The 22663-nt window shown below is 47.1% G+C and overlaps 8 protein-coding genes across 8 annotated transcripts; 5 read left to right on the top strand and 3 right to left on the bottom strand.

The window, feature by feature from the left end:
• Positions 1-2795: 2795 nt before the first annotated feature.
• BT62DRAFT_934419 (uncharacterized protein) lies at positions 2796-4145 on the bottom strand. The gene is made up of 3 exons (XM_043186726.1): positions 3336-4145; positions 3011-3281; positions 2796-2954 (listed from the first exon to the last, which is right to left on the bottom strand). The coding sequence occupies exons 1-3, from the start codon at positions 3744-3746 to the stop codon at positions 2944-2946; spliced, it is 693 nt and encodes a 230-aa protein (XP_043037743.1). The 5' UTR covers positions 3747-4145; the 3' UTR covers positions 2796-2943.
• A 127-nt stretch (positions 4146-4272) lies between these two features.
• BT62DRAFT_971607 (uncharacterized protein) lies at positions 4273-5862 on the bottom strand (the record flags this gene model as incomplete). Its single annotated transcript, XM_043189027.1, has 4 exons — positions 4273-4380; positions 4439-5226; positions 5283-5772; positions 5822-5862. Coding segments are annotated over 4 exons (1403 nt in total), but the record flags the coding sequence as incomplete, so codon positions are not given.
• A 752-nt stretch (positions 5863-6614) lies between these two features.
• Positions 6615-7673, top strand: BT62DRAFT_952721 (uncharacterized protein). Its single transcript, XM_043188246.1, has 5 exons — positions 6615-6994; positions 7043-7241; positions 7292-7441; positions 7492-7561; positions 7621-7673. The coding sequence occupies exons 1-5, from the start codon at positions 6958-6960 to the stop codon at positions 7633-7635; spliced, it is 471 nt and encodes a 156-aa protein (XP_043037741.1). The 5' UTR covers positions 6615-6957; the 3' UTR covers positions 7636-7673.
• A 568-nt stretch (positions 7674-8241) lies between these two features.
• BT62DRAFT_261016 (uncharacterized protein) lies at positions 8242-10915 on the top strand. Its single transcript, XM_043180277.1, has 2 exons — positions 8242-8555; positions 8622-10915. Exons 1-2 carry the CDS (start codon positions 8393-8395, stop codon positions 10739-10741), a joined length of 2283 nt encoding a protein of 760 aa, XP_043037740.1. The 5' UTR covers positions 8242-8392; the 3' UTR covers positions 10742-10915.
• On the top strand, positions 10842-11426 carry BT62DRAFT_900751 (uncharacterized protein; the record flags this gene model as incomplete). Its single annotated transcript, XM_043183429.1, has 1 exon — positions 10842-11426. The coding sequence occupies one exon, from the start codon at positions 10842-10844 to the stop codon at positions 11424-11426; it is 585 nt and encodes a 194-aa protein (XP_043037739.1).
• Positions 11427-13444: 2018 nt separating this feature from the next.
• BT62DRAFT_971596 (GPP34-domain-containing protein) lies at positions 13445-14863 on the top strand. The gene is made up of 2 exons (XM_043189026.1): positions 13445-14019; positions 14068-14863. The coding sequence occupies exons 1-2, from the start codon at positions 13497-13499 to the stop codon at positions 14676-14678; spliced, it is 1134 nt and encodes a 377-aa protein (XP_043037738.1). The 5' UTR covers positions 13445-13496; the 3' UTR covers positions 14679-14863.
• A 5-nt stretch (positions 14864-14868) lies between these two features.
• BT62DRAFT_260854 (uncharacterized protein) lies at positions 14869-15650 on the top strand. Its single transcript, XM_043180276.1, has one exon. The coding sequence runs from the start codon at positions 15059-15061 to the stop codon at positions 15515-15517; it is 459 nt and encodes a 152-aa protein (XP_043037737.1). The 5' UTR covers positions 14869-15058; the 3' UTR covers positions 15518-15650.
• Positions 15651-15673: 23 nt separating this feature from the next.
• BT62DRAFT_261024 (uncharacterized protein) lies at positions 15674-19345 on the bottom strand. The gene is made up of 4 exons (XM_043180278.1): positions 19063-19345; positions 16677-18990; positions 15965-16623; positions 15674-15904 (listed from the first exon to the last, which is right to left on the bottom strand). The coding sequence occupies exons 1-4, from the start codon at positions 19177-19179 to the stop codon at positions 15785-15787; spliced, it is 3210 nt and encodes a 1069-aa protein (XP_043037736.1). The 5' UTR covers positions 19180-19345; the 3' UTR covers positions 15674-15784.
• Between the last annotated feature and the right edge of the window lie 3318 nt (positions 19346-22663).

Raw genomic sequence — 22663 nt, 5'->3', positions numbered from 1 at the left:
TGATAGACTTAGTATTTGGATTTCAGAGTTCATTGAATTTCAGAATATTCTAAGTTGATTTGGAGTGCAATTGTGTATTGATTCTAAGTCCTAATTATACTTAGATATTGCTATAAACTACTCTCATAGGTATTGCATCTTAAAAAGCAAGATAGAGTTGAATAACTATCTTTATTGACTGTTTCTTTGATTTTATTTAAGATTGCAAGAGTGCTTTTATCATACTCAAAACAACCAATCTCAACTGTATTCAGTGATTGTGTATTGAGTGGTTAGATGTTGGTGTTTGAGAGTTCATTCCTCATTTGCCTCTCTTAGTCAGAGAGATACTGTTATGCACATGCCACTGACCTCCACATTATCTTGACTGACTATGAATTCAATCACAAGTCCCACTGGACTCTGTCTGTTTTCCATTACCTATCAATTTCATTTTACTATTATTATTTCACATTCATATTTCACATTCTAGTATTTAGACCCTGAATATAGTAGTGAACAGTTGACACTGGAACCCAATGGACTCCAACTCAGAATTAGCTACCAATAGTATATAAACCATATACAAGCATTATAAATACTCAGCTCAAATATCAACTTGGATAGCCACCTATGCTTTATGCTCACTTCAGCTCCTCTTTATCTCATCCATCAGATTCCACTTCAAAGGATATTCCTTTTCACTTCTCTAATAGAACTCTGTTCTGTCAATCTAAATTCTTGAACCTCAACTCAAGGGTGATATTGCCAATAGCTTTGTTGATGCCCATGCACTTCACTAGTCTCTACATGTGCACTCAAGTCCAATCAATTGGCATGTTCTGAACAGTCAAAGTCTATTGACTCATCTATCTTATCCCTCTCCTCATCATCTTATATCTTCTTATCACCTGATATCTTTATTAAAGTAAGCCTTCACTTATGCTTCTATCCTTATCCACTGGATTTCTGATTGTCAAATAGTCATAAAAATTGATGCCTCCAATTATGCTATTGCTGCTATTCTGTCCATCTATCTTGATATATAGTTAGTAGCTTGTCTGAGTCAGAGTGCAATAGAGCCTGATGAGTAGTCTCTTTACTACTTTATAGATTCTGAGTTAGAAATAAAATAATAAATAAAATATAGTTTGAAATAAGAAAATAAAATTAGAGTTAGTATCATAGGATTCTCAGGTAGAGTATAATAAACTTGAAGAAAGGAAAATGTTCAGTATTTCTTCATTACATGAAAACTCTTTTAAGTTGGTTTGTGAAGCAGAGATCTGTAGCATGCATATTATAGTCTACTACATATAGATATTAGTGTATACTACTAGATTCCATAAACAAACATGTGTCATTTTCTTAGATAGCATATCTGTCTCTTTCTTGTGATCGAAAAAGCTGTTATAGATCACAGATCAAGTTGCTAGCTTCTGCTGCTAATGAATTGCCTTTAGAGTGTCCTGTATCTATTTCATATCATCAAGATACTTCTTTATGTGTGCCTTCTGTGGTTTATTAAGGCAGAGGTAGCTCATATCAGTGGCTAACACCTCTGTCTTTGTTAGACCCAAGCTGCATGTGATTTTAAACACATGATAAACTGATATCACTTTGCACTTCAAGTGAAAACATCAGAGTCCACTGATATGAGTATAGATTATGATGCAACAAAGCCTTAGTGATTGACTCAAGAGTAGAATGGTATGAATAAACTTTAGCTTGAAGCTGGGGTTATACCAGCAAGAGCTATCCTACTTATATACATGTTGTGATACTCCTATAAATACCCCTACTTATTATGTTTGTGCTGGCAATTATGCTCATTGTTCTTGAGTGTCACTACCATCTACAATAGTGTCATTGGGCATCATCAGGCAGCACTGTTGCATCAAAAGACAATGGTCAATTGGGCTTGTTGTGATGACTAAGCCAATCCCATAGTCCCTAGCACTGGTCTAGGCACTCTGACTAAGCATGGATAGGGGTTAATTCCATTAAAGAGAGAGAAAATAAGAAAAAATCATAACAGTCTTCTTCCACTTCTTTCATTTCATTCTCTCCTGGTATGTCAGATGATCTGGATTGACAAACTCTGGTTTAAAGTCTTTTCCTATTGTGATGAGATACTGATGATGGGTTTTGAGCAGGGCTGACATGTTTTTTTTCCACTCATTTTAATTGGAAGCATTCAGGTTCTTAAAATTAAGTGGAAGAATAACATAGTGTATGTGATTAATCTGATAATGTTTCAATGGTGGTGAGTGATAGAGAAAAAACTGATGGTGCCTTTTGAAGGCATGAGCAAGACACATAAAATCACAAAGAGTACCTTAGAGCATGCATGGGGCCTATAACTTGTTGCAGGTATGGAACACAGTGTGAGTGAAATATTGAGATGATGGTCCAATGCTTGAAGGGAAATTGACCATCAGCCCAGGAATTTTGTCTACAGCTTATATAAACTAACACTACTTGGTGAAGTACTGTGTCATTCTATAACAGAACCAGACATGGTGAGTTCAGAAGAGAAGGATTATTGAGAAGATGACAGGAAACATGAAAACCAAGTCCTGCAGAATGAGGAGAAAGTGAAAACTTCAATGGAGAGACTATATGAAGGCTGTGACCATCAGTATTAATGATATGAGAGGTGTACAAAATATAAAGGTGCAACTACTGCATCCACTAGCTTGGTCTGGCTCAAACTCAATGTGAGGAACAACTTTGAGAGATGCAACCCAGTTTTATCACTGACTTTATTTGAGTACAGCCCCATGATTCTAACAGAGGAGGAGCAAGCATTAAAGCTTGCTACCTCTATTCTTTTAAGTTTCTCAAAAAAAGTACAAGATGTTGTCAACCATGGTTTACAGAATGGATTGAAGAAAAATTAAGATATACACGTATGAATAACGCAACCATGTCCATTCATTTAACAGAGAAATGTAAATATACTCAACTCTCTTCTGTCAATAACTACTATTAGCAGCATGTCTTGACAAAGACAAAACGAATACTTTACCTTTGGTGCCAGGCGCGGCGAGATGCGGGTCGATCTGATCTGGAACGGATCCAGATGCAGGAGTGCTGGGTGGTTGTGATGATGTCTGAAACGGGGACGGTGCAATGAGAGAACGATGGAACCGTGCTCGGAACTCATTAGTTGGATCCGCCGGCGGTGGAGGCTGCTGGTAGACAGAGGTGTTATGCTCAATATCGACGGTAAATGCGGGTGGAGGGGGAGGTCCACCGTTGGCTGCCGCTGCTGCCTGCTGCTCGTAGTGTAACTGACGCTGCCAAACCAAAAAAGGTCATTGCGCGCCTGCATGTAAAGAAAATGCACGTACCTGGTGATTCCACTGATCCCACGCGTCGGCAATGATAGGTTCAAATGACGCGAGCTCCTCGTTCGACATATTGAGAGTCCGTAGCAGATGTTGCTTAAGCAATGGCGCGCAGGAGAAAGACAGAAGAAGGGTGGTGGCAAACGTCTGGCCACCGTGTTGCTGGCCGTTCGGGAATGGAGGTTCATGCGGCGCCAATGCAGGTTGTTGTTGCGAAAGCTCGCCGAGCACCTGCTGATACTGTTCCTCTTCCACGCGGTATTGGACTTCATCCATGCCCTGAAGGAGCTCGTTGCCCATGTCCAAGCCGAGCTCGCGCAGTTTGCGTTGTTTGACAAGCTGACGGTGCTTTCGTTGGCGTTCTCTAGCTGCAGCGCGAACGCGATCGCGACGAGCAATTTCGTCGGCGGTCATCTCGTGGGTGACGAACTCTGGTGCTGGTGCTGGTTGGGATTGGGATTGCTGGGCTGCTGCAGGTTGAGATGCGGATGGTTGCTGCTGGTGAAGAACGACGAGACCTAGGCCTATTGCCCTATCTCGCTCGCGTTTCCGTCGCTGACGCTCAGCAGCCTTTTCTCGCTTCACTCTCTGGCTGGGTGTTTCATTTTCTCTCGCCCGTCGTCTGGAGCTGTTGGAAAGAGGAGTGGCTGGTGGCACTGCTTCCATCATGGTGAACTGGCAGCAAATTCTGTGTATTTCTCCTGGTACGGCAGTGGTACCGTCCTGGATGCGCTGTGATCCTGGTGTGACCGGGACGTGCTCGTTGGCCGGCCTACAGTGACAAGTTCGTGACGGGCAGTGACGGGAGAGTGCAGAGCGTGTCACATACACCACAACAAGCCCTTCAAAAAAAAGGGCAGCGTGGAATATTTCCCACGCCACACCAATATTTCATCCCGCATGTACAATAAAATCATATAAAATCATAACAGTTCGCAATGAATTTATTAAACAATGCTATTTTCTAATAGATCATGGAAGACATGTCTGAACGGATGCGGTTGTAATCGAACAGTCCCTCAATACTTCCCAGAGCAGCCAAAGCGAACTAAAGCATGGCAACATCAGTATGCAGACAAACAGATAGTGCCGTGCATGACACTTACATCTTTATCCCATAGATACTTTTGTGCGACCCGTTTAATATCAGCAACAGAGACGACATCGACGGCGTTCTCGATTTGCTGAGGCGACATCCTTCTTCCACTGGTGACAAGCTGTCGGCCAATATCCTCAGCAACTGCGGTCGTGCCATCCAAACTCAACAACAAGCCAGCCTTGAGCTGACTCTTTGCGCGTTCAACTTCGACCTCCTCAGGAGAAATGCTCATTCTCGTCCATTCCTTCAACGTGTTGTGCAGGAGGTCATCCAAGTTCATCAGGTTCTCGGATACAAGGTAGATTCCCCACAAGCCGGTATCCGAATAAGAAGTCGAGAAGGAAAGGAAAGAGTTGGCAAGGTTGTTGCTGGAAAGAATGTGAGAGAGACGAGAGGAAAGGAGGTTAGAAGCGCCAAGGCTGCGATCCCAGTTGCCGAAGATGGACTGCATGACCATCATGGGGAAGTAGTCAGGTGAGCTCCAGCCGACGCCCTCAACGGCGATGGCAATGTTAGCAGTGGGAATGGCATCATCACGAACCCGTACTTCAGAGCCTACAAATGTAGGCTTAGGGTGTGAGAGACGGCCAAGGGGTATGGGGTTCGAAGACACAGGAAGAGTGGTGAAGTGCTTCTCGGCGAGCTTAACAAGGGCTTCATGTTCAATGCCTCCTGTGCCAACAAGGACCATGCGGTCGGCGGTGTAGTTGGTCTTTATGTAGGAGGAGAGGTCATCGCGATTGATGGAAAGGATGTTGCTCTTGGGACCGAGAATTGTGCGGCCGAGAGACTGACCTGTAGAGAAAAAAAAAATCAACGGTTTGCAATGACGAATAGGATACCTGGCTGACCTTGGAAGGCGACAGAGTGAAGGTGGTCAAAGACAACCTCTTCAAGCTGCTTGTCAACCTCTTCCTGTTCCCTAAGAATAACACCGCGCTCCCTCTCAATGGCCGAGTTCTCGAGCTTCGAGTTTTGCAAAATGTCGCTGATGATGTCCATGGCCACAGGAACGTCCTTGCTGAAACTTTTGGCGTAGTAAACGGTCTGCTCGCGGGAGGTATAGGCATTAAGATGAGCGCCGATGTTTTCGACCTCTACTTCGAGCGAGTGTTGGGTCCGTCGACCAGTTCCCTTGAAAGCCATATGCTCAAGGAAGTGAGCGGTACCGTTCGTCTTGTCGGTTTCCGCCCTGGAACCGGCGTCAATCCACACCCCAACGGTTGCTGTCTGGGCATGAGGCTGGGATTCAGTCGCGACAGTAAGACCGTTCGAGAGAGTCGTGATTTCTGTCTGGGGCCCGACGTTGTGAACTGTTGCAAACGCCCTTCTATATGGTCGCTACATAATATAATGGTAAATATAAAACATAACACAGAAAACCTCATACAGGAGCGCGAATAGCGCTTCGAACGAAGCGAGAAAGCATGATGGATAACGCCGACGACGACCAGCGAGGTTGAAAAGAGGTGTAAGCTGCTCCGGGCGTCAACGGATTTATCCCGCTTGCTCCGGCTTGCGCCGGCACCGATTACCTGACATCTTTCTGGACACTGATTGGTTGGACTCTGGTAAAGAACTCTGCCAGTGAGAGCTTGCGCAGGCCGAACAAAATCTGGGCATACGTCCCGGATATTTTTCTTGTGGTGCAGCGGCGCCCTTCTCAAATGATATTATCTCCAAGGATAGTCTTCCGAGTTTTATTGGCACCGTATGTACAGAGAACTATCATCAGACTTGGCAGACTCCTGCATCCCGGCGTGCTGAGGGTTTCGAGTCCATTGCTCAGGTCACTCAGTTGCTGCTTTCTCTCATAAAGCTCCATCAGGTGGTCTCAGCCATTACGCGAAGCATCATGCATCAGTATCGAAGTGATCCTTTGCTCGCAGCACAGGCATTGACATTTCCATTCCGCATGTCTGGAATTAGGATGGCTGTTGCACCAATGCCAGCGAAGAACATGAATGCTGCTTTCAGTATTGTAAAAAATTGATACATGTATTCCTAGGTCAAATCCTTTGAGTGATTCTGAAGCTACTGCGGAATGGGTCTCCCGTAAAAAAATGCCGTTTGGCGATGTATAATCGTGCTAGAAGATCACTAAGTGTTCGCCGAAAGAGCCTAGAGAGGTACTCAAGATAGAATACTATGCAATATTTTGGAGCAAAAGCAGGTTACGAGAAGGAAATGAAGGAACAAGTGGACTCAGTCCTGGAAATCCGGAACGAGGCGTCCCAAATAGGCAATCACGGCAACTTTCTCACAGTCAGCGAACGCATAGGCCCTTCCTTGACTTTCCCAACGCCCCATCCATCGGCACCTCAAGGTTAGACTCCCTGTTTTCTCTGTTTGCGCGTTAGAGGCAAGGTCGAGCGTATGAGCCAAGAATGAGACCTGTCGGGATGGTATTTTGGATGGATGGCTCACAGTCTGGTTGGATGACGCTGCCAAAAATTTCATTCAACTTGCCCCTTGCGCTAAGTTTGCTGTGGTAGATGCTGACCCGTGGCTTTGCAGATATTCCCTATGGCCGCAACAAAAGCTACGAAGGGTAAGGCCGCAGGTGTGTAGCCATTAGCTCGATTTCTACATGATCTAAGGCGTTGTGCAGCCAAGACTTCAAAAGACGTTAAGGCCAAGGCGGCCAAAAAGGCAGCGCTCCAGGGTTCTCACTCTCACTCTTCACGCAAGACGCGGTTGTCAGTGTCGTTCCACCGCCCCAAGACGCTCCGATTGGCCCGTAACCCCAAATACCCGCGTAAATCCATTCCACACACACCAAGGATGGATCAGTTCCGCACTATCGTCTCGTAAGATTGCATGCTACAATTGCTTGCATATGACCTGACTTTTTTGACAGACCTCTGAACACTGAATCAGCAATGAAGAAGATTGAGGAGCACAACACGCTGGTGTTCATTGTCGACATCAAGTCGAACAAGCGGCAGATCAAAGATGCGGTGAAGAAGCTGTATGATGTGCAGGCGGCCAAGGTAAACACCCTTATCCGGTAGGTGGCCCTGTGAAAATTTTAATTGGGCTGCTCTGATGGCTGGACAGACCGGATGGCAAGAAGAAGGCATATGTTCGCTTGACACCTGACCATGATGCTCTGGACGTCGCCAACAAGGCAAGTGGAGTACTCTTTGCGGTCTGAAGGCCCGAAGACTGACCGAGTATTGATATTAGATTGGATTCATCTAAGTAGTTCTGTATGCAATAGGACCCAATATGAGTGTCTGCCATTTATTTTATTATTTTGAGAAACATAAAAATATCATTATCCGGGTCTGTTCCGAAGAGCGTATTTGTTCGTGTTTCGTTGCTATGATATTGGAAGCCGAGGTGCGTCACAGATGTCACATTCTGATCTTTTCGCCGCTCTTTCTTCTGGTTGGCGTCGTCCTTTGACTTTTTGGCATTTACGCCACTTTCCCGTCCGCTCGTGCAGCCCCTCACGCTCCTTCCCTTACCGCCCTCACCACTGGCTCTCTTATTTCCCTTGCTGTCCAGCGACAGTGACAGTACCCCGTAATCCTCTCCATGCACCGTCTGCATATTTATTCCCTTGTTCTCTTCGTCTCTCTCTTCGCTGTTCATGTCGACGCTATTCACGCCTCTTACCAACGATCCCATGCACGTCGCTCTCTATTGAATAAGCGGCAGAATCTAGACCAGGGCATAGGTACCTTTCTAGCCTTCTTTCACCGCCCATTTCCTCACCTTTCGACCGACGCTAGGCTCTAGCAGTAGCAACGGCGACGGCATCAGCTCCACCGACAGTACTGCGAGCCAGACGTCCTCTAGTTTGCTGTCCAGCATCGTTCAGGATCTCACTGGCAGCATCTTTGATGCTAGCTCCAGCGCCTCCTCGTCGAGTAGCAGCGGCCTCAGTATTTTGCCTGCAGTCACGGCGACCCCAACAGACACATCATCGTCCACGGTTTCATCAACAGCGTCGATGACTGATTCGTCTGCGTCGTCGACATCAGCCGCTGATTCCGCTTCCCTGACCACGGCGTCTACGACCGATTCATCGGCTTCGTCTTCCTCCTCATCTGATACGCCTAGCCAGACTCCTCAGGAGACTGCTTCCACGACCTCAGATTCGGCCGCGTCTACTGGTGAATCTTCCACGTCTTCTGATTCCGGTGTTGTCTCCACTCACACCAGTGACCTCCTTCCATCAGATACCGCCACGTCATCGGAATCGAGCTCGACAGGCTCTACTTCATCAACTGATTCATCGGCGACATTTACCGGGGCGTCCGTAACAGAATCCACGCTCTCCACAACCTCCGCCGTCACTTCCTCTTCTACTGATGCGGGTTTCATCTCCAGTATCGTGTCCAGTTTGACCAGTACTCTCTTGACTGGAGACTCGACCACTTCATCCGTGGAATCGACCGCCACCTCTGATTCTAGTTCTACCCCTGTCAGTACGGATACACCGACCTCGACCACTGCAGATAGCACGACTTCGAGCCCTGCAACCACATCCTCCTCTGATGGCGCCACTGGCTCCGCTGATACTCAGACGACTTCCTCGAGTGATGCACCAGCGTCTACGTCATCTTCCGACAGTGGTAGCACCGTCAGTTCTCCAGCTTCCACATCGTCGAGCGAAACACAAGCATCCGCTGCCACGTCGTCCTCTTCGGATGGATCTGCGTCAACCACCGCTAACGACTCGTCGGGTAGTACTGATGCCCCGGCTTCCACATCAGCGAGTGATACACTTGCGTCGACTTCTTCGACTGATGCACCCACATCAACTTCTTCAGGTGGGGGTATACTGAGTAGCAGCACCCTTAATCCCACACAGTCCACCTCAAGCGGATCAGAAGCACCAGTCTCGACCTCCAGCGGTACAGATGCACCAACTTCCACATCATCAGATGGCGGGATCCTAAGTAGCATTACAAGCATTCTCAATCCGTCTCAGTCAACGATGACCGGTTCAGATGTAACGGTATCGACCTCCAGCGGTTCGGATACGCCGGTTTCCACCTCTTCTTCGGACAGTGGTAGTACAACCATTTCTAATCCTCCAGAATCCACCTCCAGCGGTACCGATGCGCCTGTGTCTACAACGTCGGATGGAAGTTCTGTTACCGTCATTGCCTCCTTGTCCACTGACAGTGGCTCCACCTCAGCGACAGATTCTATTTCCATCTCCATCTCGGTTTCTGTCCCAGTGACTGTTTCCTCTACTGACAGCGCATCGGTGACGCAGAGTGGGAGTGTTTCTGCTACTGATGGTGTGTCAGTGAGCCAGAGCTCATCAGCGACCGATAACGTATCAGTAACGCAAAGTACAAGCGTCTCCGTCACGGACAGTGCATCGGTATCAGTGACTCAGAGCGCGAGCGTGTCTGTCACGGATAGCGCATCGCTCTCTCAGAGTGGAAGCGTCTCTGCTACGGACAGTGTTTCAGTGACATCGACCATGAGCGTCTCCGCTACTGATGGTGTTTCGGCGACACAATCCGCAACTTTGTCTGCTACAGACAGCGTATCGGTCTCTCAGAGCGAAAGCGTCTCTGCTACGGAGAGTGTGTCTGCTTCTCAGAGCGGCAGTGTCTCCGCTACGGAGAGCGTCTCGGCTTCACAGACGGTGTCAGAGAGCGTCTCTGTAACACAAAGTGCCAGTGTTTCCGCTACCAGCAGTGTTTCTGTCACTCAGAGCGGCAGCGACTCCATCTCCTTAATATCGAGTGCCAGTGCAAGCGAATCAGTATCTGCCTCGACTACTGGTAGCGAAAGTCATTCCATTATCAGTGAGACGTACACCAACACGGCAACGTTATCGTCTTCGACCATCACATTCCCTTCCGGTACTAGTACTCCGGAGACTGCTACCATTACCTCCTCTGTATTCAGTGTGAGTGTGACGACAACCACCGAATACCAAGTCCCATCAGATCTCAGTTTTGTGTTAACGGCGTCCTCGCTCCAGATCGATAACCAACCCACAACGACGTCTTCCCAGAGCTTATCTGATCCCGACCAGGTCACCACCAGCATCTCGGATATTCCGACCACTGCCGCGACGACGTTTACCGCTGCTAGTCTCCCTACCAATCTCCCGTCAAGGATTTTCCCTAAAAACGGCATGACTGGAGATGAGGATCTCACTGGGTTTACCTTCATCAGCATCGCGTTCTCGACTGCTACGTTAGGATGGGTTTATGTCACTCAAAACTCTCTTACATCAAGTCAAATCTTGGCTTACACCCCTGCCATTTTAGTGAATGCACTGGGACTGACGAGTATATCAATCAACTATAATTCTCTGAGCAGGTGCTAATATTCATAAATTTGCAGGTGATCAAGTAATGTCATGGTGTCTTCAAGTCAACATCCCATCTGGATACCAGAATGCGTCCGACGCCGCCCTGCTGCAAACCATGTGGACCGGGTACATCCCTTCAGTTGATGTTGACACGCTCGCGTCTCTTCTCCGTGTCTCGTCATCTTCAATCTATACCGATGATTCCGACCCTGTAGCGCACGAGCTCGCATCCCAAATTCAAAGTGCTGTTTCACTCTTCTCCGTCTCCGATCCTAATTCTTCTGGATCTTCTGACTCTTCCAGCTCTACTTCTGGAAGCACGTCGACAGATACAACCCGCCAAGACGCTATTATTGGCGTCGTTAGCGCGCTGGGCGCGATCGCGGTTCTGGTTCTTCTCTTCCTCGTCTACCGCACTGTGCAGCGTCGCCGGGAGCTCGCGCACCGTAGGCTGTCTGATCCGCCCGATGCGGCGGGTATTCGGCCAGCAGGAAGAGAGTTTGACCAAGATACTGTTGGTGGGCAGAGGCGGAGAAGTTTCTTCTATGCGGAGGATTCACTCAGAGGCTTCCAGGGAGAACGTCCTGTTGAGGACAGCTACGACGCACGGACAACCAGCCCTTCGATGATGCAGCGAAGGACAGTTATGCCTTCTGCGATCTCAGCTCCAATCTTGAGAGAGAGCAGTATGAACTGGTGATAGTTGTTTTCGGACTTTTTGTTTTAAAGCTTTACCCCATCATCCCTGCCGGTTTTCTATGACCTCCCTCCACCCTTCACTCCGGATCTCAATACCGATAACTGCATATACCAAGGTTCTTGTCGAATTTGGTCTGCGCGTCTTCTCCCTGCGTTGTTCTTTCATGTTGGGGCTAAGGCGTCGTTTGATGTAAAACGACATATGTGTGCTTCTTAATTTATCTTTGGAGAGCCACATCTTTTTACTGCTTATTTCTTACATGATAACTGCTGTTTAGTTTTCTGTTGCTTTTTTTTTTATCTCTATACTCGGGGCTTTTTTGAAAGAAGTATGTGTGCATGCAGGTCAAGCAACCAACTTGAAGCCAGATCCCATTTTCAATGTAGTTCATTGGGGTCACTCTTAGAAACTCGCTTTATGAGTGTTGATTGTTTTACCTGTAGTCCTCCTTGGTTCTACTTTCTAAGGACTATCTTTGTCTGATGTATATTGATAAAAAAAGTCGAAGCATGTATATAGTGACGTTCGACGTCGGATAGGTCTATTCTTGCGCTTTTCTTCGACATTCCCGCGAAAGTAGGTGTCTTCTCGTTGTGTTGGAAGCGAATTCGGACTTGGAGGTCAGAAGTGCTCGACATCGGTATCGCTATCTTCCACGCACGGTGCCGTCGTCGACAGTACCCCATCGCATTCAACTCTCAAACTATTTTTCCGAACCCCACATCATTTATATGTCCTTATCTGAGCAATCGGAGGCTTCTTGTATGCTTGTACTGGTACACAGAGATCTATCACTCCAAATCTCGCGGCTACTACTGCCAATTTAGCGTACCACTGATGTCCACGATTCTCAAACTTTGACTAGTAATGATCGTAATTAGCACCCAGGAGCTTAACTGAGCCACGCCGCGGTCAGACTACTTGGTGCCGCTATTTTCGACGATCTTCGTAAACTAAGATCCTCTTTTCCTCGTCTGTCTCATCCCATTCCACTCATCAATACCATGTCAGAGCCTATGGGAATACCTACGTCATTCCTTACATATTCATTCCTCCTTCTTGATCCATCTCTAGTACTATTCTTGGTGAATGCTGACCACACCTGCACCTTCAGCATCAAGCAGAAATAGAAAAGGACTCGGAAACGCACACTCAGCTCGACAATATTCAATTACTTATACCTCGAGGACGCGACGGATTCTTGGCTCGTCTCCTCAGGCTCCGTCCAGTGTGCCTGTACCTATTCTACCACATAAACCGTGTTTTCGTGGAGCTAGATGAAACATGATTCGACAATTTTTTTTCTCTTCTCTGCATTGAGCCTCGAAACTCTGGAGTTATTGCCGGCGCTTTGACACAGGGTTGGATGGTCGAATTCATGGTTATCTTTATGAAGCTATGGGATGGGTTCCTCGGTGTCTCCACTAATTCGGGTCCTTTTCTACAGTTAGCTTGATGTCGATGACGTGCTGTGCTGAGGCTTACGACGTACAAGCTCGGTAATGGATAATCATTGAGGAGGACCACTCTCGCCGTTGCATACGGCGCATATTGACATGTGGCTGGTATGTTCTCTTTCCTATACCATCGACTAAAGATACTATAATGTCTCCGGAAAGTTAAGATGAGTGACGTATCCAATCCGTTGATACTGTCTGAGCGTCATGACTCAATGTTTCGCCATCTCTTCGGGCCATTATCTACTTCCTGACATGGATCTGCCCGTCGAGTGCTTAACGGTCACAGTTGCAATGTTGTTTTCATCTAGCATGTTCGATACAAGCGATAGCTGTAGGCGCCTTGCCAACTTGAAGTTGAAGTATGAACGATTAGTATTATCCTGGGAGGCTGTTAGTAAATATTCGCTGTAGATTTCAAGCGCCTATATGATATGAATCTATAGACAAAGCACATGAAAAGACCGGACAAAGCTGGATGTTGAATATTTGGGCGGCAAGGCAGCTGCTTCCGACATCAAAATGTTGTCCCGTGACCCATGATGAACTGCCGCACGGCTGCGCTTCCTCCCTTTCGTTCAAGACACCGTTTTACTTTTTTCTCTAAAATCTCATGGCGTCAGGCCTGTCGAGACGGCGAGTAGCGGCATCGTCGTCATCAACGTCGCTCTCTCCACCCACTCCGCCCTCGACCAATAACGTCGGCGGCGGCACATTCTCAAATACCAATACAAATGGCGGTGGACACGCAGGCTCAGCATTCGAAGGCGGTACCAGGATTGCATACGACCCACGAGATCTCGCGAGTGCAGATTCTGAGCAGCAGCCGAAACTGACGTTGATGGAGGAAGTACTCTTGCTGGGCATCAAAGACAAGCAGGGATATCTCTCTTTTTGGAACGACAACATTTCGTATGCCCTTCGCGGCTGCATACTGCTCGAACTCGCGCTTCGACGACGTATACTGCTCGTCAATGACCCGAACCGTCGACATTTACCCCTTGCCGAACGCTTAGTCGAGGTGCGAAGTGATAAGCTCACGGGCGAGACTATTCTCGACGAAACGCTGAGAATGATGAAAAACCAGGAATCTGTTGAGAGACTGAGCGTTGGCAGCTGGATTGATCTATTATCTGGTGCGTGTCGTTACGAGCGAGAAAGCACATTATTATATCTTTATGTAGGTGAGACGTGGAACGTCCTAAAAATCGGGTTCCAGCTCAAGCAAGTTCGTGAGCGCCTTGCCAAGGGCCTTGTCGATAAGGGTGTCCTTCGCACCGAAAAGCGCAATTTTCTCCTGTTTGACATGGCCACTCACCCAGTTGCCGATGTGCGTACGAAGGAATCGATCATATCCCGTGTCGTTTCTCTCCTTACCGCCACCACGTCGACTGTACCTCCAGAAGCCCTAGGGAAGGAAGAGGCTGTCAAGGAGCGTACAGCGCGTGCCGTCTGTCTCGTCTGCGCCGCTTACACTGCCAGCGTGCTCGATAATGCTTTTGGCAGGCTTGGATACGAGGAGCGTGAGAGTGCATTCCAGCGGTGTGACGAGATACTCGCAGAGTTTAGCGTCTGGCCGTTTGGATCAGAGAGCGGATTAGGGAACGGGAATAGCTCTAGGAGAAGGAATAGAATTGCCGAGGGCAGCAGGACCGATGGCAGGGAAGCTGTTATTGGCTTGGTTAGTCAAGTTAAACGTGAGGCTGGGGGGCCATCGGGAGAGGGCGAAGACACCACGTTTGAGCTCGTCGCGGCCGTGCTGGATGTTCTAGCCAAGCTGGACTCATTGATATGATGGTAAACAGCTTGAAAATCACGTCGTTCTGAAATACATAGGTTCAATTTTCTCACTCGCGGAAGGTGGTCGGAGGAATGGATTTGGCGGTGCGCATATGCGATTTCTGAGCCAAAAAAATGAGTCTGACATGTATTTATTTCCCTCCAGTTATCGTGTACTATTACATGCCTAATTCAGGGATCTTACTATCTGCATGATTTTCGGTTTTTATCGTCTTACGAGTATATTGGGTCAGTTCTAGCAGTCGCGAAAGCTTTTGACGTATTCCCTCTTATAGGCGGTTATTCTAGAGGTTGTGACTATATATCTGATCTATACCCAATGCTAACATCTCGTGGACCCCGGACTCTTTAAGCTGGAAGAAACGCAATGGGAAGATGGATATCTGGTACTCCAATGACCCAATGGGCAAAGGGATGAGTCCATTGACGGAAAGAGTAAGTATAATTTCACTCCCAAAAAGACAGCATCATTCTGGCAGGACATTTTCGGAAGGATTTCTATCATTCACAAGCACGTACGTGGGAGCAAAATTGTATCCGCGCCCCGAGGACTACGACGCTCTCGCTACCAATACTCAACCACGCTTAAGTAGTACAACATTCATGCATTTCGTATCTTATTGTGCAACCGTTGTTGAGGGGATTTCGTGCCGCTACTTAGACATTGAGGCGTCTGGATGCCGCAAAGATACATATGTACTTAACCTTTTCATCGCCTTTTCATTTTATTTCCATCGATATCGGAAGCTGCCACGTGGCTCCCGACGATCGTCCGTACCCCGCAGCCACAGCCCGCCTCAAATACTTAAACCCATTCGAATACAGCCGGGATGATAGCAACGACCACTTCGGCGTCAGAAGCCAACTGCCAAGAGACATCATACCCTCGCCACACGACAAAAAGTTCCAAAAACTTGTGTTGATTCTGGGTCTATGCATGTATGAAAATCCTAGATGAAATAGATAAACAAACCAACCATTTAAAAACCGGCCCTAATGACAATACCCTCTTACTGTCCCATATTTACCTTCGCAACGAACCCTGTCACCTCCCTCGAAACGACGCCACGGCACGAAATAACATACAAATACCCAGGTCGCTCACCTTACGGGTAACGATATCCCTCTTCCTCCCCCAACAAGGCCTACATGGGCTTTTCCCCGGCCCTTCCCTCGAGCCTCAAACAAAACACGGGTCATCCGTGCACGTTCTCGCCTGATCTGCAGCCGCGACGCCACATTAGCGAATGAAACGCAAGACGAGAAGATTAAACCGCATACCTCTTCCTCTGAGACCTTCCATCCCCGCTCCCGTCCAATCCGTTCAATGTCGCCTCTCCCAACACACACGCCTCGTCTCAACAGGTCTTTTGCCTCGCTATTAGTCTTACAACTCATCAGTTTTGGTCGAAGGAGGGTCACAATCGTCAGAAGGGTTTTTATCACCGTCGGCAGGCCATCACATAGCCACGTATCCCATACTCGCCGAAGCTCCTCCTCATCGCCATCAGAGTTCCGGATGACACCGACGAACCCCCTTCGCACACCAGCTTCGCGTATAAGCTTCCCAGCGGGTATTCCCAACGTCGTGAGGAGATGATGTGCTAGCTGACCATCTGCCTTGCCCAGCGCCCGTGAAAACAATTCGCCATCAACCTCCAGCGCTTGTTCATCTGCCGTAAAGTACCCGCGTAGCGACGAGTCCATCACGCAGCAGAATATCCAAAACGCGTCTTGTTCAGGTGCGAGAGTGAGGAGGAACGTGAGAATCAAGGAGAGTTCATCGCTCCCAGCTACATCTGGACACATCCTACGATATGCGCGCGAGAGCTTTTCGGCCGGAGAGGATGCGGTGGAGGTTTCCGATGCAAGCAGAGCAGTTAGCGCTGCTTGCGACTTTCCACGTGGGCCAGAGGTGAGCATACCACCTCCCACGGCGCCTAAGATAAGTTATTGATGAGAATATAGTATGCATTTGGCGTGCATGTCTTACCATTCGAACTAGGTTGTTCTTTGCCGTCTTTGTCTCCGCCGACCAACTCCATCCAAACCAGCCACCGCACGCTCATAGGTATACTGCCTCCCTCCATAACTAGCTTTCGTAGCTTCTTTTGCTTCGATTTCGGCGTGGACAATATAGCGAGGAACTTGGTCTCGCGATCGCGATCCTGTTGCTTTTCTTGGGCCGACTTCTGCCTTTCTACGGGCATCGTTCGGGCTGGAGGGAACGGCGAAGACGGGCTTGAGGATGAAGGAGAAGTAGATATTGGGGATGGCGCTATGAGTTCAAATTCGGTGCTCTTGACTTGAATCTGCTGTCCGCTTGACTGAGATTTAATTGAGCCTGTGTCGAGAGACGGTCGTACACTCTCTGAAACGCTAGGTCTAGACTGAAACGACGGAGGACGTTGGGATTGAAGGGTAGCAACACGATGTGAGACAGTACGTGCACGGAGATTTGGAAGGGAGAGTTTACGCGGCGGAGATGTGGTAGGCGTGATAGATGGCGGTGGTAAGGTCGGCGGAAGGGGGAAGGAAGACAGAGAAGCAGGTGAATTTCCCCTTGGAGGCATGGGAAAAGCAGAGAGGGATGCTGGAGATGATGCAGTGAGCGGTGACTCGTTCGTTGGAGGCGGTAGCAACTCGGAATTTGATTCCGGAATTTTGGTAAGTAAGGAAAGAGAGTGAGATGCAGAGGTGGCCGTAGGTGAAGAAGGTACCGGCGAAGGTGGAGATTCAAATGAAAGCCAGGTTAGGATAGGCTTTGGAGCAATTGAGTTTGAACGGAGACGAGAGGGCGGAGATGGTGTTGCCGTTGTCACGATAAGTGGAGCCGTTGATGCTGTTCGCATACGTGTCGGTGACGGTGTTATTTGCTGCATTGCTGCAGCGCGCAAATCCGAGAAGCTTCTGCTTCTTGGCCGTGGGGCAGGTGGTCCATTGAACGGTCGCGGCAGTGGTGACGGAGATTCGCGTAAAGCGGAAACGCTGCTCCTTGTCCTCAAAGGGCTGCTGGTCCGAGGTGCGAACACCGGCGGCGGTGGTGGAGGTGGGGGGGGGTCAACAGTGAACGTAATCCCCACTGGTCCGTGTGCACTAGAGAGATCACCCAGTGTTCTACCGTAGATCGTGGCACCGTTGGGTAGGGTGAGAACGTGTTTGAGTGTCGGTATGAGGTTGTTGGACGTTGGAGGCTCCACTGGCGCTGTCGAGGGTGCTCGAGGCGCGTTTGGATGAGGAAGAAAGAGAGATTCTCGTGGTCCATCCGAAGCAGATGGGTGGATCCGTTTCCTGACCATCAGAAGCGGCGTTGATGGTGGGGACGTTATTTCTGGAGGAAGAGATGGCGCTAGGGGTGATGGCGGCGGCAGCAAAGGCGTGGAGGTGGGAGAATCGTCGGGCGGGAATGTGGACGACGTTGGCGAGGCCGTCGGGGAGTAGTTGCTAAATCGGGTGTGGAGAAGGGGAGATGGTAAGGACTGCGAGGGACCGTTGGTGGAGTGCATGGAGGACGTCGACAGTGACTGATGCTGCATTGTCGCTCTAGAGTACCGGTAGTCGTCGTAAATATCCCACACTGACAGACTCGGCGACCGTGACGGATCCTCCTCGCTATTCCTTCGTTCCTCCTTCGTTACCTCTCGCTCTTCATCCGCTGTCGTCGTTGTCGGAACAGTCGCCTCCATTGTCGTCTCAGACTCTGTCGCCGTAGTCTCAACTATCACCATGATCTCTTCTGTCGTTTCATCCGTTATCTCTTTGGTTGTCTCTACTGCAGGCAGCATATTTTCATCGCTGTAGACGCTGTTGTCGTCTTCGCCGTCCGACTCCTGCAGCAACGCAAACCCAATGTTCATCCCAGCTGATTCTCTGTCCACTACTGTTTCTGCCACACTTATTGTTGTCGACTCGCGTACTGTTGACGACCCAGACATTGACTCGGGCGGCGAAATAGCCATGCTGTCACCATCAGACAGTGGACGAACGTCTTCAACCGAGCTGGTGCTCGTATCAGGTGGAGCCGTGAACATGGTATAGTTGTCCTTGACCTTATCCTCGACCTCCAGAATCTTTGCTTCTTCACTGAAGGTTCCCTTTGAGAAGAGCGGGCTTTTTGGCGTGTCCAGGATATTCAGGGAGCTGAGTCGACTGCTTCCTCGTTTTGCAAGGACCGGTTTCTTTAATCGTTCTCCTTTCTCAAATCGAACGTCTGTGCCATTGAATCGTCCAACAACGCCTTCACAGTAGCCAAGGTACCATCCTTCGTCAGGTGGAGGTAGTTGCATGAGAACAATAATTAGGTCGTCCTGCAGAGGAAAGACGAATGTTGTATCGAAATATCAGAAAATGTAGACTTGAAGAAGGCACAGAGAACATACCTGGAGAAACATCAAATCGTCCCCGCTTTCTGCAATACAGTCTCTTATTGCCGTACATTTTCCAATTCCTCCTTTGCCTGCAAACCGCGTCCACCGCGCCAGCTGCGCCCCATCCATGAGTTCGACGATGACTTTGGACAGCGATCAATAATATTCGGTAAGGGAGCGTAGAGGGTATTATTATAGGGAGAATGGGGTGTAAAAGAAAGCAGCAGGCAGCCGGGACTACGTAGGCGGGGCAAATTAAGCAGCGAGTCGCTCCCGAGGTTCAAAGGTATTTTTCCAACCACGTGGAGAGGTAGTTGCCGTGATGTCATCATTCTGATAGGACGGGCCGGGACCCGATGTGCCTACGGCCCTGATCTCGCCGCTATGCCTCTGGCTGCTCCTCGACTGTGCAGCCCTGCGCCTGAACCTTGAACCTTGACAATCCACCTCAGTGAATTTTAAAAACAACGGTTGGTCACACTTGTGCCATGGCTGGGTGATACATCAGCATTCTGTATCTCATGCATCATGATTCATGATGTGGATAAGCTGATGAACATACAAGGCTATAAATTCTTGATATCCCAACTGCATTAGAATGCAAGAAAACCAAAACTGTACCTAACAGTAGGCAGCCTAATGCTTGGATCACATCATTCTTGTCTAGCTTCAGGTTTGAGGTTTCTCTCTGTCTCTCTGCTCATTCAACAATGCTTTGGAGCTGCTAGAGCAGGAATTCCAATTTCTTGCCTCCCTTTCACCGGAACGACCTCTTTAAAGCCATAATTCTTCCATGAGCAGATGACATTTCTTACAATGTTCAGTGTCACTTTGTACTCACAAACAGCTTGCTGAAACCTCTTGGTTTGGATACCATCTCTGATTTGCATCTGAAGCACCCACAAGCTCCTTTCCAGTACTTACTGTCACTTGATACTATCTGTTATAGACCTTCAAAACATCAGATCAGTGTCAGTGCATCACCTCCAAGAAGTCTGACTCATTAGAGTCAAGCCATGATTATGAGTAGTGTCTCTTAGGAGTATGATAATGCATAATCTTCCTAATGATGATCTTAGATCTCAGCATTAATCATGGCACATCTGTGGCCTTAAAAACATACCAAACTTTCAATAGAACAACACATTGTTACTCCAACCTTGCTGTTATGATTATCAGTAGTGCACTACAAGATATATGTAGGAAATTAAAGAATTATAATTATGTTGAGTTCTCAACCTAAAAGGATCTGACAAGCACTAAGCATAGCTAGGGAGAATATAAGTACTCAGCACAACCAACAGAGAGTCTCAGAGTTCACAGTGACACAGCTGTTAGAATCTGCAAGAGAGTTTGAGCAATCCAGCATTCTGGCATGATGAGTAAAAAAGGAATCTGAGAGAAATTGAAGAAATTAGATAGAAACTACTAGAAAAGGAGTAGTCTAGTATAAATATGAGAAGTCAATGGGGAACTCCTCAGGAGTTTGTAATCCAAGGACTAAAGGTCTTATAAGCATGTACTCTGGATACAGTCTAAATCTCAACAACAGCTATGGCCCTCACCTCATGAAGATGATACTGACTGTTGCTGCTTGGTTATGGGACTATTATTGGAACTTTCCTTCTTTATGCCCACATATTCACCACTAAAGGTGATAGCATTTGCCATGATATCCTCTAAAATATCCTTTGGAGAGAATTTTTCCATGGTGCTTTGCACATACTGGACATTCAGCAAAGCAAATGATGGGTCTGAAGATTCTGCATCAACAAATCAGTCAAGCTGAGAATTTGCATGAAGGAATGCAAGAATATGTAGAATGGTATGGTCTCCTACCTCAGTGCAGCAGTTAAAGAGAGCATCTAGAAGCTCACAGAGATAAATTGGAAGGCCTATAGTAGTCACTTTCAGCATAGCAGTGTTAAGATTGTGCAAGACTAAACTTTCCACAGCTTGTCTTGCATCATTAGTGCATGTCTTTTTGGTTAATAGTCTTAAATAGTGCAGGGCATTAAACAGGATCTTGTCATGACTAGGACACACTCATGTTCCTACCATTCAGAGATGTATCCATCTTGAGAGAGGTTTCTAGCTTCTGAACTCTCTGCAATGAGTTGATCTTCTGGAGTTACAATATGAGAGAATGTCTGACTAATATACTGAGTACTTACATTTTCACACAGTACATGTTCTGGCTGTAAACTCACTAGAGCATCTCAAACTTCTGACTCTATAAGAGGTTCTCCAGTGGTTCCATCCAAGCTTAGACTCAGGAAGGCCCAGAAAAGACTCTCATCTGCAAGCTTCAATGCAAACAGCAGAACAGAAGCAGAAGAGTCAATTGAGCTAATGCAGAATACAGTCTTGTGCTCATGCCTCAGCCAAGCTAAAGTGTCATCCCTGCTCTTAGAGATATAGACCAGGTGTTTGAAGGTGCTAAGAGTATAAAATAATAGCTCTGCATCCAGACTATTAAGAGGAACAAGAACAGCCATCTGCATAGCCTATTCTGACTTCATCATCAGAAAGGCAAAGAGGTTAGTCAGAGAACAGAGCTCAGAAAAGACATGAGTGAGACATAAGGCCATAAAGCTCATTGCAGAAAAATGATTTTGATATCACAGCTTTAAGCAAAGATAAAAGTCTATATTTGATATTGATCAATTTTGCTTCAAGAAGCATCAAGCTCTGGTGATCAAGTAGATTAGCTTATCCATCACTAGCTGCTGCATATCTTTGTTAATGCATCTACTCATAGTAAATAACACAGTGTTAACTATCAGTTCCAAAGACCAAGTGATGATCAATAGTAACAAGACAATTGATAAGCAAATTGTAAACAGTTGTAGTGACTGAAGGCACTTAGAGATGGTCAATGCCCACCAAAGAGGTGAATATTCACATGGCACTCATATTGATCAAATTTTGGCATTTTTATACACACATAGGTTACAGAAAGTGATATATCTTCCTCCACTGATATAAGGAGTTTACTGTTCTTTGGTCTATATTTTGTGATCATAGAAAAGGTATCATCAATATGTCAGTGTAGGCTTTGAAAACTAGCCAACAATGGCAGGAGTAGAACTGCTGCTATAGGTCTATGCCTATAGAAAAATGCTAAGCATGCTGCCAAACAATATAGATAATACATACTTTCCACAAAACTATTTTTACATACACTCCTTGAATTATTCATCAGATGTACTCATATTCAATGATGATAGTAGAAACTGTGATATGTAGTTTTGCTGCATGTCCTTCAAGTTGAATCCACTAGTATCTGAACATCTATATCTTCTTCATTTCTCATCTTCAAAGTAATCACAGAGAATTTCTGTCTCTGAGATAACAAAAGTGATGTTATACTCTTTGGTATAATGGTGCCAGGTCAATAAGATTTTGTTCAATACAGGATGATCCTCAAATGCCCCCAAAAACAGTATGTGCTATGTGTTACAATGTTGGCTTTATTGAGGACAATGTAGAAGAGTGCATCAGATGTCTACAAGGAAAAAATATCATCCAAAGTCTGATAAATAGTCTCATTAAGAAAATCAGTTGGAATAGGCCATTGTGAGATTACTTCCATGAGCTCCAGCAAAGGATT

The sequence above is a fragment of the Guyanagaster necrorhizus genome, assembly GCF_019112545.1.
Source record: "Guyanagaster necrorhizus MCA 3950 unplaced genomic scaffold BT62scaffold_19, whole genome shotgun sequence".
Classification (NCBI taxonomy): Eukaryota; Fungi; Basidiomycota; class Agaricomycetes; order Agaricales; family Physalacriaceae; genus Guyanagaster; species Guyanagaster necrorhizus.
This window is presented reverse-complemented; position numbering and strand designations above follow the sequence as displayed.